Consider the following 13,818-nt stretch of genomic DNA (forward strand, 5'->3'; position numbering starts at 1 on the left):
GCCCAACTGTTTTTTCACCTTTTTCTTCATGCTACATTGGTTGGTGTTTGGTTCGAGTAAACCATTTGTCTTATGTTCCGTAACAACATCCACCGGGGGAAAAAACGGGACGCTTCAATGTAAAAGTGCATACCATTGTGGTGCTAGTGAATAAATTATGAGTGAACAATATTATTACCCTTATGTGACCTTTTCGTTTTGGCAGCGGAAAGAATGCAAAACACTTGCCGAACGCCGAACCCCGATGAGAAAAGGCTAAGGAATTTGAGGGCAGAATGGGACAATGGCGTGATTTTCCCTTATTTTTTTGTGTGCTTTTTCTGCTACTTCCCAACCCAACTAGCAGGAAGCGTGAAGCCACGTTCAATCCGGAACGACAAAAGCACTTCGGTGCGCTCTCCCAGTGAAAGCACTCGTTAGCACGTTGCAACTGAATTGGACGGACGGATATATCGCTTCAGGGCGCGCAAGCACACACACAGAGAGCTCACATGGTCCCACGCACAAGACAGCGAACAGCGTGCCTGGTGCCCGGTTTGATGCGTCGCGATGCAATGCTACATGCGCTGCTGTCATGCCAGCCCTTCGGCGTGACTTTGGCCCGGTGTGCTTCTTCCCGAGCGAATAGACTGCTCCCGCCAAAAGCGCTGCTTCAATCGCACCGTAGCGTAATGGAAATTGATTTTACCCAGTTTCCTCGCTCGCTCCTGTGTCCAGCGCTAGACACAAACACACATACACACATGTCTTGGAACGGTGCTGACCACCGTGTGTGGTAGGGTTTGACCGCGCACAGTACCCGGCACGGGAGGACGTACCCGGGCCGGTGTGGTTGTTTGAGCTTGGTTTCAATTAAACTGCTAATAGACTTTGATTTAAGACTCGCGAGCGTCGTTTTGGAAGAGTATCAACGATCAACGAAAGAATACGGGATACGATCCATCGAGGTGACACCTCGCACGGCAAGGGACGACGACCCCCTTGTCAGCCCGATCGTTTAAAATGCCATCAATTACGCTTTCAATCAGGCGCTGTTTAGCAGTCACAACAAACGCCAGCACACGCGTTTTGTGCGCGATTAATCGGTCGTAAAATGGTGGTGGTGGTGTGCATACTGGCTGCAAAACTAAAACAGTGCAAAAATGTGTGCACTCTCGCGCGCACACAGATACAGGCGTAAATAAATAATTAAATAACCTGACGCTTGACTGTGTAATAGAATTCCCGCCACGCTCATTGCACGGCATTGCTAAAGTAAACAAGCGCGCTCTCTCTCTCGCTCTCCCTAAAACACCCTAAAAGTATGCAATTTGTAGTCGTGCTGGTGATTTAATCTTTTCTCCTTCCCATCGCCCACCGCAGTGCACACAGGCACACAGGAGCGTTTGCTGAAGCTGTCAAATTATATCCAATTATTGCCAAAAGCAGCAGTGCCGGTCGGGTTTGCACGAGTGCGTGATAATAAATCAGTACCAGTTTTAGTCTTTATTGCCTTTGCTTAGGAAGGACACGGGAGGAACAGGAGGCGGTGGTGATCCCATTGTATGCCATTAGAATGGCAATGGTAACTAATTTGCACTCTCCGATGCTCTCGCCGATTGCTGTGCTGCAACGGGCAGCCTGCACAAACAAACACCTCTCCCCTTTTCAGTCATAACAGCACGAATTTTATGTCCACTCAGGCGCGCACCGGAACCAAAGCACGCCGGCAAACACACACACACACGGTCAACACAGTGGGCCGCCAGTGGGTGCAGTGTAAAGGTGGGCCTTAATAAAATATAAACTAATTTATAACCCGGCGCGTATCCGTCAAGGGCGTTACCTCTCGGCGTTACCTTCCCTTCCCGTTCCGGTGGAGCGTGTGGTACGATAGAACGGACCGTTGGTGGTTTGGTGGAGAGAGCGTCCACCGTCACCCATTGCAATCAGCGCCCGCGTTGCGTGCCAACGTCCAAGAATCAACAAAGTGCTGTCCGTCGTGTGTGCGTGTACCCGCCACGTTTACATTTTATCCCCTTCCATGCCAACCGTGTCAACCACTCCTGCTGGAAACTGTTTGATTAGGGCGCTCATTTGGCTTTAGCGATGGACGGACCTGCCCGACATCCATCGTAAACCGGCGACAGAGGGCAAACATTATCACTTGGCGGGATTTGAATTGATTGCCGCTGCAAGTTGGCCGCTGGTTTTTGGCGGACAGGGGACAGTGGAATGGATAGATGGATGGATTGGGCACCGTGACCGCCGAGATGAAGGATGATGCTGTAGCGCGGTAAAGTGGTTGCACGGCCATGCCCCGGAAGGGCGTTCGGAATCTGTCGGATTTGATTGATATGTTTAGCGCGTCCACGCGCCCCAACTCGGCGGAAGATGTTTGTCTTCGCTCGCATAAATTATCGACCGACTGGGACTTTGGGATGGTAGGGAAGGGGTCGCTTTTGCGGGATTGAAAGTAAGCAGCTGCGCAAGGATTGATGTAAGCAGCATGACGATGTGCTGATAAGTGTTGAGCAAGCTATCTTGAAAATCCCACATGTACACAGCTGTACAGTGTTAAAGTCGCAGGTGGAGCTTTCGAGATGAAATATTTAGCTGCAGAAACGGGTGTTCCAGGAAAATTACTGCAATTAATACTTCAATTAAAATAAACTCTCCATTGCCAACTGGACTACAGGCACAGGAGTTGAGCCTGCTATTGCCATCTGTCAATAGGCTGCTTCGCTCAATCTACCGAGACCTCAAAACATCAGTCACTGCTCGGTACATAATTTACTTCCAGCAAATTCCCACTCCGTAAACGATTAATCACTTTGGGGTTGCCTTTCTCGTTTCAAACCCAGAAAAGGGTTGAGCAAAAGAAAAACCCTAGTTTGGTTCATTTTTTTCCCCTACAACTTTTTCGTCCCCAAAGTTTCTCCAAAAACCCTTTGGCAACTTTGCACAATTCTATGGCCGAAATGGAAATGAATGGAAAACGGAAAAGAAAGCTCACCAACCACACACACAACAAAAAACGAAAAAACGATCAAAAGTAGCCCTGCCTTTGCGTAATCCTGCGCCTTCCCTTCACCAGGACGGGACTGAACTTCTCCTCGGAGCGCGCTGGGAGAAAGTTTACCTCTTTTTCTAAAGATCTTGACGCTCTCTCCCACTGCCCGGAAGTGAATCTTACCGGGTGGTATAATTTCAATTCAATTTCCGCTTCCTCGCCCCCATCCCATCCGCTCACGCATCTCGCACCGCTCTCAAACTGTCAACCGTTTTACATTAATGAAATCATCAATTTCACGCACACCTTTTTTTCCTCCGGAGGGATTCCAAACCGGCACTGACGTGGGGACTGACGGTCCGAATTGAAGAAAGGAGCTTCGTTTTCCATTTTCTCTCCTCGCTTTCTCGTTTGTGCTGCTACTGCTGTTGTTGTTATGCGGTCGATTTTTGGCCCTGTCGTTTTCGACAAAATGCGTCCTTTTCTTGGGACGACCTTCCTTTTACATTGCTTCTTTCGCCCGAAACCTGGGCAAACCTTTTTACCGGCTGGTGAGGATCCATCACCGATGGGAGAAAGACATTTCAATTGGTCAACCCATTTCAGCTAACGGTGACCAAATTTTACTCGTGGGAGCGTTCAGTTTCAGGACAGAGGTAGAAATGGTTTATTTTGTTGAGGCAGATGGACAGAATCACATCGTTTCTATCGCCCGTTTTCAACTGGGAATAAGTGTGTGGTGCTGTGTTAAGGTGCGTTACCTTGAGAGTATACTTTCGAAATGGTTAAGCGCTTGCTAACGACATGCAAGTGGGGAATATCATTTTCTGCACTATATCTTACGAATGAGGTCAGGACATTTTTTGCTCAGCCCCTCAGATTCTAAAGGGTACCTCAGCAGAGCAACGAGTTGGATAACGATGACATGTACTTTCAAGATCTTTACATAGCGTGGAAAGCAAAGACGTTTTCTATTGAATGACGCTTCTATTGGATGGCTGAAGCTGTCGTGGATGTATAGAATATGCATGCTGCATTCTAACATGTTGGTTATAGAGGGGAATGGCTTCTACTGTGAATCGTAGTTGTTGCGGGAAACATGATGACTTGCATTGAGTCTTTTGGGGCAGATTTCGATGGTTTGTACCATGAATAAGTTATAACAGAAAGTCAAACTGTAAGAAATCATTGTAATATTTTATAAATTTTATATGTTGGCGACAGCTGTCTTCAAGATTAATTGTACAATATTTGGACTAAATTGCCAAAAAACAATAACAGTAACTTTTTTTGTGTGTAAATTAATATTGTATCACACGATCTTATGTAGTCAGAATATTAAAATTGCAACAACAGAATAGATGCTAGTATTATACTTAAATTTACAGGGTTTTCCAACTCAGCTTCGAATGTTTACATCACCTCCAAGATGATTTGCAACAGCTACCAAGTGGTGCATTTGCCTCAAAACAAAAATTTTAATTCTGAACGCCCAGTGACATTGATCGTAAATCGATAGTGAAATTTATATTTTCACAAGCGCATCTGGCGGCGGCTGGTGGAAGCTTTTTTTAGTCATCGAGAGAATGAGGGAATGACGGATCTCAAAATAAAGTGGTTGTTTCATAGATTTTTGACCAAAAAATATATGTATTGATTACAAAACTTTTACAGTCGAGTTTAAGTATCAAACATTTAAAAATAACATATTTTTGAAAATCAAAATCACACTAACGATTACGTTCACAAAGAACTACTAAACTCAATCCAGTTTGAAACGTGTTGAAAACCATGTGTAAAAATTGAAATTGTATTTTTATGCAAATACATCATTTGACAGCTGTTGAAACACTGTCTTGAACGTGCTGAACAATGTGGTCAATCGAAAGTGACTTGGAAAACACAGTAAAATATTTCATAATATCATATATAAAAAGTAAAAGAATTTTTAAATTAATGAAATGAAGAAATTGGATGTGAACAATCGTTATGCTTTAATTTGAAAAAAAAAATCACTTCTTCATAAAAATACCTACACATACGCCCAAACAACTCAATTCTAATCGATCCGATCAACCTTACGCACGCTCCCGGATTGATTCGACCCAAGCTCCGCGATTATCCGATCGCTTCCCGTACCTATCCTCTCCCCGCTGGCTAAATCGACCCAATCAAACGGGGTGTTTAAAATTAACGATACCACCCGGTTCGCAGTTTTCCATCGCTTGCAGAGCAAGCGAGCAAAATAATTTGTGATTAATGGAAGGTAAAATTTGCAAATTACAGCGCAAAGGGACCGATATGCACCGAGTGATCGGGTGACGGTGGTGGTGGACCACCGGCTACCATCGTGCGGGATAATTAAAGCCATCGGGTTGGAAAATTGAAAAGCATGTTTTTGCACGTTCCGTCCAGCGTTCGATGGGATTTCCGCAGTCTCAAACACTCTCACCGTCCTCCCCATTGTGGCCGATGCGGGAGACAGTTTATTGGTACGATTTTAATGTGCGTCTACCGATTGCTTGCCGCGGGCGATAAATTCAATCCGATCGCTGGCCGATGGGGATGAAAGTGTCCCCCCTTTTTCGTATCGTGTGTGTGTCTGAGTGTGTTGTTTTTAAGTGCATGCGTTCAATATAGTTTGCCAGTGCTGCCTGGGCAGAGCTGCACCGTGCACGCTGGGAATAGATTATGCAAACATTTAGCCCCAGCTAACCACGAAAACCTGTGCGGTTCGTGTGGGGTGAGGTCGACGGGTTAGGGCAGACCAGCAGGAACGCTTCCATCCCGAGGCTAGAAGCTCATTAAAACAAGCTCACCCTCACGTGGCTCCGTTTTGTGTGCGCCCGTGTGCATTCCCGCAAGCGGCCATGAGTGCTCTTGTGCGGGGTTGGGGCAAAAATCCTTAATAGAAGTAGGGTAATCATGGTCAAAGGAAAAACCTCAACAAACGCTGCCAAGCCATGCCTGTTTCGTCCGCCTCGCTCGAGCTATATCGTTCTAATGCTCGGTTTTGCCTCCCTTGTATAACCGCTTATGCAAAACTGTAACAGCAAAGTGTATTTTTACGGCAGAACGGTTTCACCTGTGATGTGCAGCTTCGGGGGGGCTAGGTACTCACTTTGACCTTATGATAGTGATGCTTTTATTATGAAAGCTCCCAGCACCTTTTCAACATTCGCTATGGTTGAGGTTTTTATGCTGCACTAAGATAACGTTCACCTACCGCAAGTAGTTTTGATTCTAAAAAAAATTACTACAGCTCGCATGAAATGAGCCTTCATTGAGCGAACGCCTAGAGCTGATATTTCCGGTCAGCTAAATCCGGATCACCTGGCATCACTGCGTCCCTCTTTACCCTGCGTCACGGATGAGCAACAACGCTGCGGGTGAAATAATTTTCGGTCTAATTAAATTAATTATGCATGTGTGAATGTGTGCTAGCGTCCGACGCTGCCTCGTGACACGAGGGTATGAGTTCCGGCGTCCCTTCCATCCGAAAGCACCATATTGCAAGCCAATCATCTTCTCACCGAGCCGAGGTGTTGAATCGACAGCGAAAACCTTTCCTTTTTTGGCAACAGCTCTGGTGACTATGAAAGAGAGCTGTTTGTGTGTGCTTGTGTATGTGTGTTTGATTATCACCCGGCGGCGAGTGTGCCAATTTTATGCGCCAGCATCCGGGCGAATGGAAGATTCAACAACCGTGCCGGAAACATGGTCGGTGGTTTTCTGTTTCCTGCCGCCAACCGATCGCACGGGAAATGAATACGGGCACGCGCACGCGTTAATGGCGATGATTTGTGATAGTTTTCGGCAGTGTTTAAATATTTGAGAGAGGAAAGATGAGTACTGCGTGGTACCGGAGTGAATGTACCAGGGCATTGCAATTTTTTTTAACATAGCGAAATGTAGAAAAAAGCAAGAAAATCACTACATGTGCAATCTTAAATGAAAATAATATTTCCTGTTTTAACATTGTTTACATATTCTTTATATTTTCTAAGATGTTATCTAAATCCTGTACTTCGGAAAATATATTGTCGTTTTCTGTTATGGATTGAGAAGATCACACGAGCAATCATTAGTTAGTTAGTAAAGCGAACAGTTTAGATTGAATTGATGTTGATAAGAGTAAGTAAATAAAACAAATGATAAAAGCAGTACAAGAGCATGCAAACCTCAATAGCAATAGTTACCTGTTTAAGAACCTAATACTCAGAACCTAATAAATAAAACAAATGATAAAAGCAGTACAAGAGCATGCAAACCTCAATAGCAATAGTTACCTGTTTAAGAACCTAATACTCAGTATCATGTTTAAATATAAAAAATTAATGCCAGCACAACGTGTTAAAAGAGGTAGAGTTTCAAAGTGTTGTTTGGGTAGGGTCATGCGATTGGTTTCGATACGATTATCTAAATCTATGGATTTAAAGATCTTAAAGATCTTAAACAATCAATCATAGTTAAGATCGAAAGGAGAAAGCGACTATTAAAAGCCTAAAAAGGTGTTATTCATATAAAAGTATATCTTTCCCATTTTTATAAACAATTCTCTGCTCAATTGAAATCATTTTCTCATCGTTGTTAGCATCGCAAACAACCCAAGAAGCTTACGTGTTTTGAGAAAACCGTCTTGGAGCAAAAGCAAGATTTAATAATACAGTACTTGCTTCGCCGAAGGAAACAATTTTCACTGAAACACAACAAATACTTCATCGTAGGGTACAGTGCATTCGGGCTATTAAGAAAAAAAATGACCCCAATACAGCGTACACCGACTGGGTAAACAGAGCGACCGTACCACACCAACGAGACAACCGAGCGACCGCCCGAAGTTCCTTTGCTGTGCCTCGAGCCACTGACGCTGTAAGTAATCGTAACACTTCACTCGTTCGACATCGAAATCCCATCAGAAATCCCTACGGACACACGCAGAGCGTGTGCAGGGAGTATGTAGAAACATTTGTTACTAATGTTCCATCCCTTATGCCATTGCATCACCCGAATAAGGGGGAATAGCGAACGTCGAAAAAAAAATCTTCACTCCTACGTACATTTCCAGATGTGTTCACCATTGACTCTGTGTGTGCGTGTGTGTGTGTTTTGCCTCGTTTCGGTATGGAATTGTTCGACAGGTTGTTTTGCGAAACCCCCATGCAAACGTGAAACATGTGTGTGCGGGCTTTGACGTGCCGCTTGACAAGTGTAAAGCATGTTTGTGCTGCCACAAAAAAAAAGCTGGGAGGCTACTGGACTACTTCCTAGAGTAGCAGAGAGAAAAAAAACACCCGAGTGTTACGACATTCGAACGAAAAGTGCCAGCGGCACAATCAGTGAACCGCACTCGGTTTGGGAAGGGACGGGGTTCAACCGAAAATTTCCAACCGGAAGACAGATTGCACACGTTCGGACGGACACCTCGCTTTACTCCATCGCACCTTGGAGCGTCATTAGCTTTGCGATCGATTTTTGCTCACATCGACAGCCACCCGTCGGAATCAAAATATCTTCCCCTAAGGACACACGTCACACACACACATACACACAGCGCCAACGACGACGAGTGCTTTTTGAAAAAGGGAACAAAATGTATAGTCCAGCTGCTGCCGGTTGCGATGGGGTTTACTTTCGTTGTTTGTCTGTCCCTTTCGCTACATCACGCGTCGGCTGGAGCTTTTACAAGGCGAAACGTCGGCTTAGTGTCACATCTTGCTTGGTTCGGGAGTGCTTTTCGTACCTCATCATCGAAGCCCTTTTCCCCGCACGCCCAACTGTGCGGCCCCGACACCGATACGCATCGATTTACTGACCAACATCTCCATTTACTTTCATCGTTGACCCAGCCGCCATTCTTCCCTTTTTTGAGGGCAGAAAGGAAGGAAAAAAAGAAAAAAGCAAGCTGGAATCGGGACAGGTCACAAATTTCCCTTACTTTATGAAAGTTCCAATGATCCTGCCACCCTCACCCGCCCGAGCACAGTGATCGCCCACCGCCCCCGGGAGTGTAAGAAGATGTGTTTCGACCCCCGGAAAGGCACACACACTTATCCTATATGTCACACTAATTGACGTGGGTTTTCTCGCTCACCCGCATTCCTCCCGGACGAGGCGCACCGAATGAAGACACTTTCCGACCGACCGGTTTCTACACACACATACACACACACATGTACGCCCGATTTTGGCGCTTTCTCGTTTTTGGCTCCTTCCGGTGCCATGATGATGGAGCCATCTCCGGTGTGGAGGAGAGAAGTCAAGACGCATCAAGAGGAAAAAGGAAGGAAAATAAAACGGAGCGCCCAAGCACAGCAGATGGTGCCACGGATTGCTTCCATGTTTTTTCACCCAGCGGGAGGTCGACAAAACGACGCGGGCGCTAGCGAAAGGTTTGAGGAAGTCTTATCAACAAACCCTTCCTGTCCCTCTCTGTCTCTCTCTCTCTTGAAGCGTGTCGGTGTGTGTGTGCGTTTGGACGAAATTGGATTTTCTCTACCATCCCCAAAATAAGAAACCACTCAGCGAAGCCGGCCAGCGTCACGGCAGCGTGCACGGGATGGTCCATCCGCCCCGTCTCCACGAATGGAATGCCAATAGGATTTAAGGATCTTTGCGCCGGGCGAAGCCGGAAGCAAGAGCCCGGCCCAGGGGAGTCCAAGAGGGGGGAGGAAAGGGGGATAAAATAAGGGTAAAGGACAGAATTCTTTAAGACTTCCACTAACTGACAGATGACGCAAGTGTCAGAATATACGCCCTTTTACTCGTTCGCTCGCTGGCGCGCTGCGGGAGACTCAGCGACTACGGTTCCAGCCGGTGCGAACCGGTTTCCCTTCTTCGCTCGAGTACCGTTTGTGTGTTTGCGTGTGTGTGTGTGTGTGTGTGTGTGTGTACGGAACATGCCGATATTTCGTCCCGTTGCTCCAGGTAAAAGCCCGAATGTTTGGACCCGGCACTAGAAGACTTCGAGGGAAAGTAAATCAGAGCACACACAGTCACCTTTACGGTGCTTCTGGATGGAAGATAAGGTGAAGATCACTCGAGGCTCCTGGGAATGCCTCCGAATCCGGGTAAGGTAAGGTAAGGGCGAGAGTGGGGTGTGAAGTGACGGCAGGGGAAAATTATGTGCACACATATTATCTGGGAAATACTTACGTGCCAGCGATGGTCGAAAGCGTATCGCTTTTCGAAAGCTCTCCACAGCCTCGTTGTAATCTTGCTGGTTTTGTAGCAAGATCCCTCTGTGGGAAAAGGAAAATGGGAGAAAAAAAGGGAAAATAGAATTAGTTTTCAAGTGTCTTTGTATGGCAAAAGTACGCTGAAAATAGAGTTTGATGATTAAATATAGAAACATTCAGCTTAAAAAGCAGAAATATTGTTAAAATTTGTAGTAACTTGGGATAATTTTACACTCATTAGTTTTAAATTTAGTACAAACATTAAGGTAAATAATCTATGACACAGTTTGTAAGACTTATCTTTTGTAGACCTATAGATTCAATGAACATTGTAACATAATTAATACAAATTCAGCCTTAAGCATTAAGCATCAATAAATAAATCAATTTTAGTCACATCAAACTTAATCGAAAAGAATAATCCTACCAGCAAAATCCTGAATTTTTATTTCTAAAGCTTCGAAATAACATTTAAATTCCTTCTTCTCGCTGATCTAATCGTCTAGATTCAATTTTTGAACGGTGTAATGTTTTGTTTAGTAAACATAAAAAAAAACATCCCTTTAATTTCGTCCTACCTCTAAACACCGTTAAACTGAGTTAAATTGTAGACGGAACATAAATAAGCATATTTTATTATTCCCCCTTGTGTGCGTTTTACTCCACACGCACCTTCGTGAGCCAAAAACGGCCCGATAAAAACCACGGCTACGCTTTAGACCCGGCTGTCTTCTACGAGCCCAAGATTTCTCTTCCTTTTTCAATTTTATCGCGAAAATAAGCGCGTGCCACCGGCTCAACCCTCCCGGCAGGAGCCGGGAATGGAAATTAGCTATTTGTTAAAACATTTTATTCCCTAATTTGAGAATGCCATTGCTAGTGCTTCTGTTCGCCAGCGTTCTTTGTGCGTCTGTCGGTGTGTTTCTGTTGTCCCCATTCAATCCCCCTCTGTGGTGCGTCTGGGTGCTGCCCGGAAAGCAACGTCCAGCACCACAGTGCCGGCACTAGTTTTGGCATTGTCGCCGGTACCACGGGGTGTCGGCTTGAATTACCATCTAAAACGACGACAACGAGCACCAAACCACCTTTGGGGAGGGAATTATCTCGACTTTTTGTCCGCAGGCGCAGATTTTACCGGGCACCAAACGGAACACGGAAAGGTAAGAAGCAGCGGACGGTCTCAGCGCGCACGGAGCAATTCAGCTGCAGCAAGAATCTGAAACCGTCGTGTAATGCTGCCGTGCCGGCATTTGCAACGGCGAGATGCTGCGTTTGTTTAACCGTCCACTTTTTCTTATTGTTCTTCCGGATCCGGTTACAGTCGGTGCGGGGTTGCTTGCCTGCCCAACAGCTCCAGCGTGCAAATGCAGCAGACGTAAGCGTGTTGATAGCGTCTAATTTTCTCGTAAACTGTTCTATTTTTCAACCACGAAGCTGTTGAATAGTTAATGTTTCGCCTTTGCCTCAATGGAATGGAAGTGGCGTAGGTTTTTTTTGTTCTTTTTCGTGAAGGATGCAGCATAGTCTTGCCCATTCACTGCAGACGATCATTTGGCAATGGGTAGAATGCTTAGGTAGGCTGTAGGACCGTTATTTTGATAGAATTTAAGTGAAATGATTTGTTCTAGTGCACGGTATATTCTCCTTTCAATAAGTTGCTCTCTTTTGATTTTAACATGTTCTTAGGGCATTTTCCATTCATATTTTTCAATTGAAAAATGATCTCTTTTAAGAAATTTTCTATACTACCAGGTACTATGCAAACCACATAATGACAATAAAGTTGGTAACTGTTTTGTTTTGAGAAACATTTTCAGCGAAAAGATTATTACCATTCCTCGAAAAACTGAATCAAACAACGCTCAACCTCCGAAGGTTATTCAAGACGCGAAAGAAAAAGTTATCAGCAAAAACAAAACAAAAAAAGGAGAGATAAAAAAACTACCGAGAACAAAACAAATGCACAGATGCAACATTCTACGCGGCCTTTCCCCATCCAAGCGCACTGCAATGGAACTCGCCAATGCATTTCCCGAGCAGAAGTATTGTGAATACGAAGTAATGCGAGCAACAAAAAAAAGTTTATTTTAATCAAGACTACACCACAAAGCTCAACGGTAGAGGGAATGCAAGAGGCAAAGGGGGGTTGGTAGTGGTAGGGATGGGTTTGAAACATATAAATAACTTTACCCTGTGGGTTTCTAGTTTCCACGACTTAAAGTAAAAAAAAAACTGAAAAAAACTACAACAAAAAGGTGAGCTTCAGTGAAAAAAAAAAACCGGAGCAAACTGCAAACCGGACGGCTTCCGGGCACAGGAATGTGCGATAAGAATTAACAGGTTGAGGAGCGCAAGTGCTGATTCGTGTTTTGCCTGTGTTGTTTTCTGCGCGTTGTGTGTGTTTTTGTTGTCGCTCGCAACACTCTTATGACCTCATCCTTAAACGCAGCAATGCAAAACACTTCCGGAGAGCAGAACTAAAAGGCACTCCTTTACTTCGCTGCAGAAGCTTAAAGTATCGCTCTCGAACACATACACTACACAGACAGCTGGGTGTATTGTGAGAAAGATGCAATTAAAAGTTTAAATGCACTCATGCATGTGCAGCATTGCAGCCCACTGGCAGGAAGTTGTAGCAATAATGCCTGTTGGTAACTTCTGCGCTCCTGCGAAGCGTGCTGAATGCGGCTTGCGGGTATTGTTGGCCCATCGCACCGCACCAGATCGAGACCGATCGAGATGGTTCGGGTGGTCGAGTGGGAAAAGATGTAATCTGCGATAATATTTCCACACCGAGGGCGTAAGCGGTCTAGCGATAATTTAGTGGCTAGCCACACACATGCACACGCCCATTGCTTAGTCGTGCTGGAGCATTTGTGCAGGCGAACGCTTGATGGGGCCGCCGATAACGGCCGTCTAACGAGAGGTGGTGAGTAGTGGTTTGCAAGGAAAATTGGTCTTCGAGAGTAATGCTTGCTGATTGTATATTACGTGCAATAGGTTGGTTTGAAGAGGCTTGAATAGTTTATAACGTATAAAAACTGCTACATATTTACAGTATTTTCCTTTAAATCAGCTGTAGCCAAGTCGTCAAATGTACTCATACATAGTTGATAACGTAATTTAAATTTTAGACAATATTCCGCAGAATGGCAAGCTTCCTTTAGACGTCATTTCAGCGTCTCATTCGCAATGCATTGTCAGTCACATGAAAAAAAACATTGTTTGGGTCATGCCATAACCGTCAGCAACAGCTTAATCCACTCGAAACTGTATCACTGAACTTTTTTCTGTGATAAACCCTTCAACCCTTATTGCAGCAAAATCCTCCATCGAAGCATATTTGCCCTTGGACACCTCAATAAAACTGAAGTATCTTCGTGCGAGAAGTGCTTAGTCCTCTGTTTGGAGCGTAAAGAGCTTTACATAATTAATTTCAAAATTACACCAAAACACACAACCACACACCTAGTTGCAACCTAGCGTACAAGCTTGAGGATGCTATGGTTTTTTTCCACCCATTGCATTCAAGTGCCCTCCATTTGAATCGCTTCAGCTCGAAAGCAGCTTTTTGTCATCGTCTCGCTCGTTCCCCATGTGTCCAAGTACCATCCGACACGTATCACCCCCGGAGCGGATACGACCTGC

The 13,818-nt window shown here is 45.0% G+C and overlaps 1 protein-coding gene across 3 annotated transcripts in view; it reads right to left on the bottom strand.

Annotated features, from left to right (window-relative positions):
- LOC120901567 (protein O-mannosyl-transferase TMTC2) overlaps positions 1–13,818 on the bottom strand; it is a 157,725-nt gene that overhangs the window by 23,818 nt on the left and 120,089 nt on the right. For all 3 annotated transcript variants that reach the window (XM_040309604.1, XM_040309607.1, XM_040309606.1), the window contains one exon: positions 10,148–10,233. In XM_040309604.1, coding sequence (XP_040165538.1) covers positions 10,148–10,233 — 86 coding nt within the window. The remainder of the gene's footprint in view (positions 1–10,147; positions 10,234–13,818) is intronic.

The sequence above is a fragment of the Anopheles arabiensis genome, chromosome 3 (assembly GCF_016920715.1).
Source record: "Anopheles arabiensis isolate DONGOLA chromosome 3, AaraD3, whole genome shotgun sequence".
NCBI classification, from domain to species: domain Eukaryota; kingdom Metazoa; phylum Arthropoda; class Insecta; order Diptera; family Culicidae; genus Anopheles; species Anopheles arabiensis.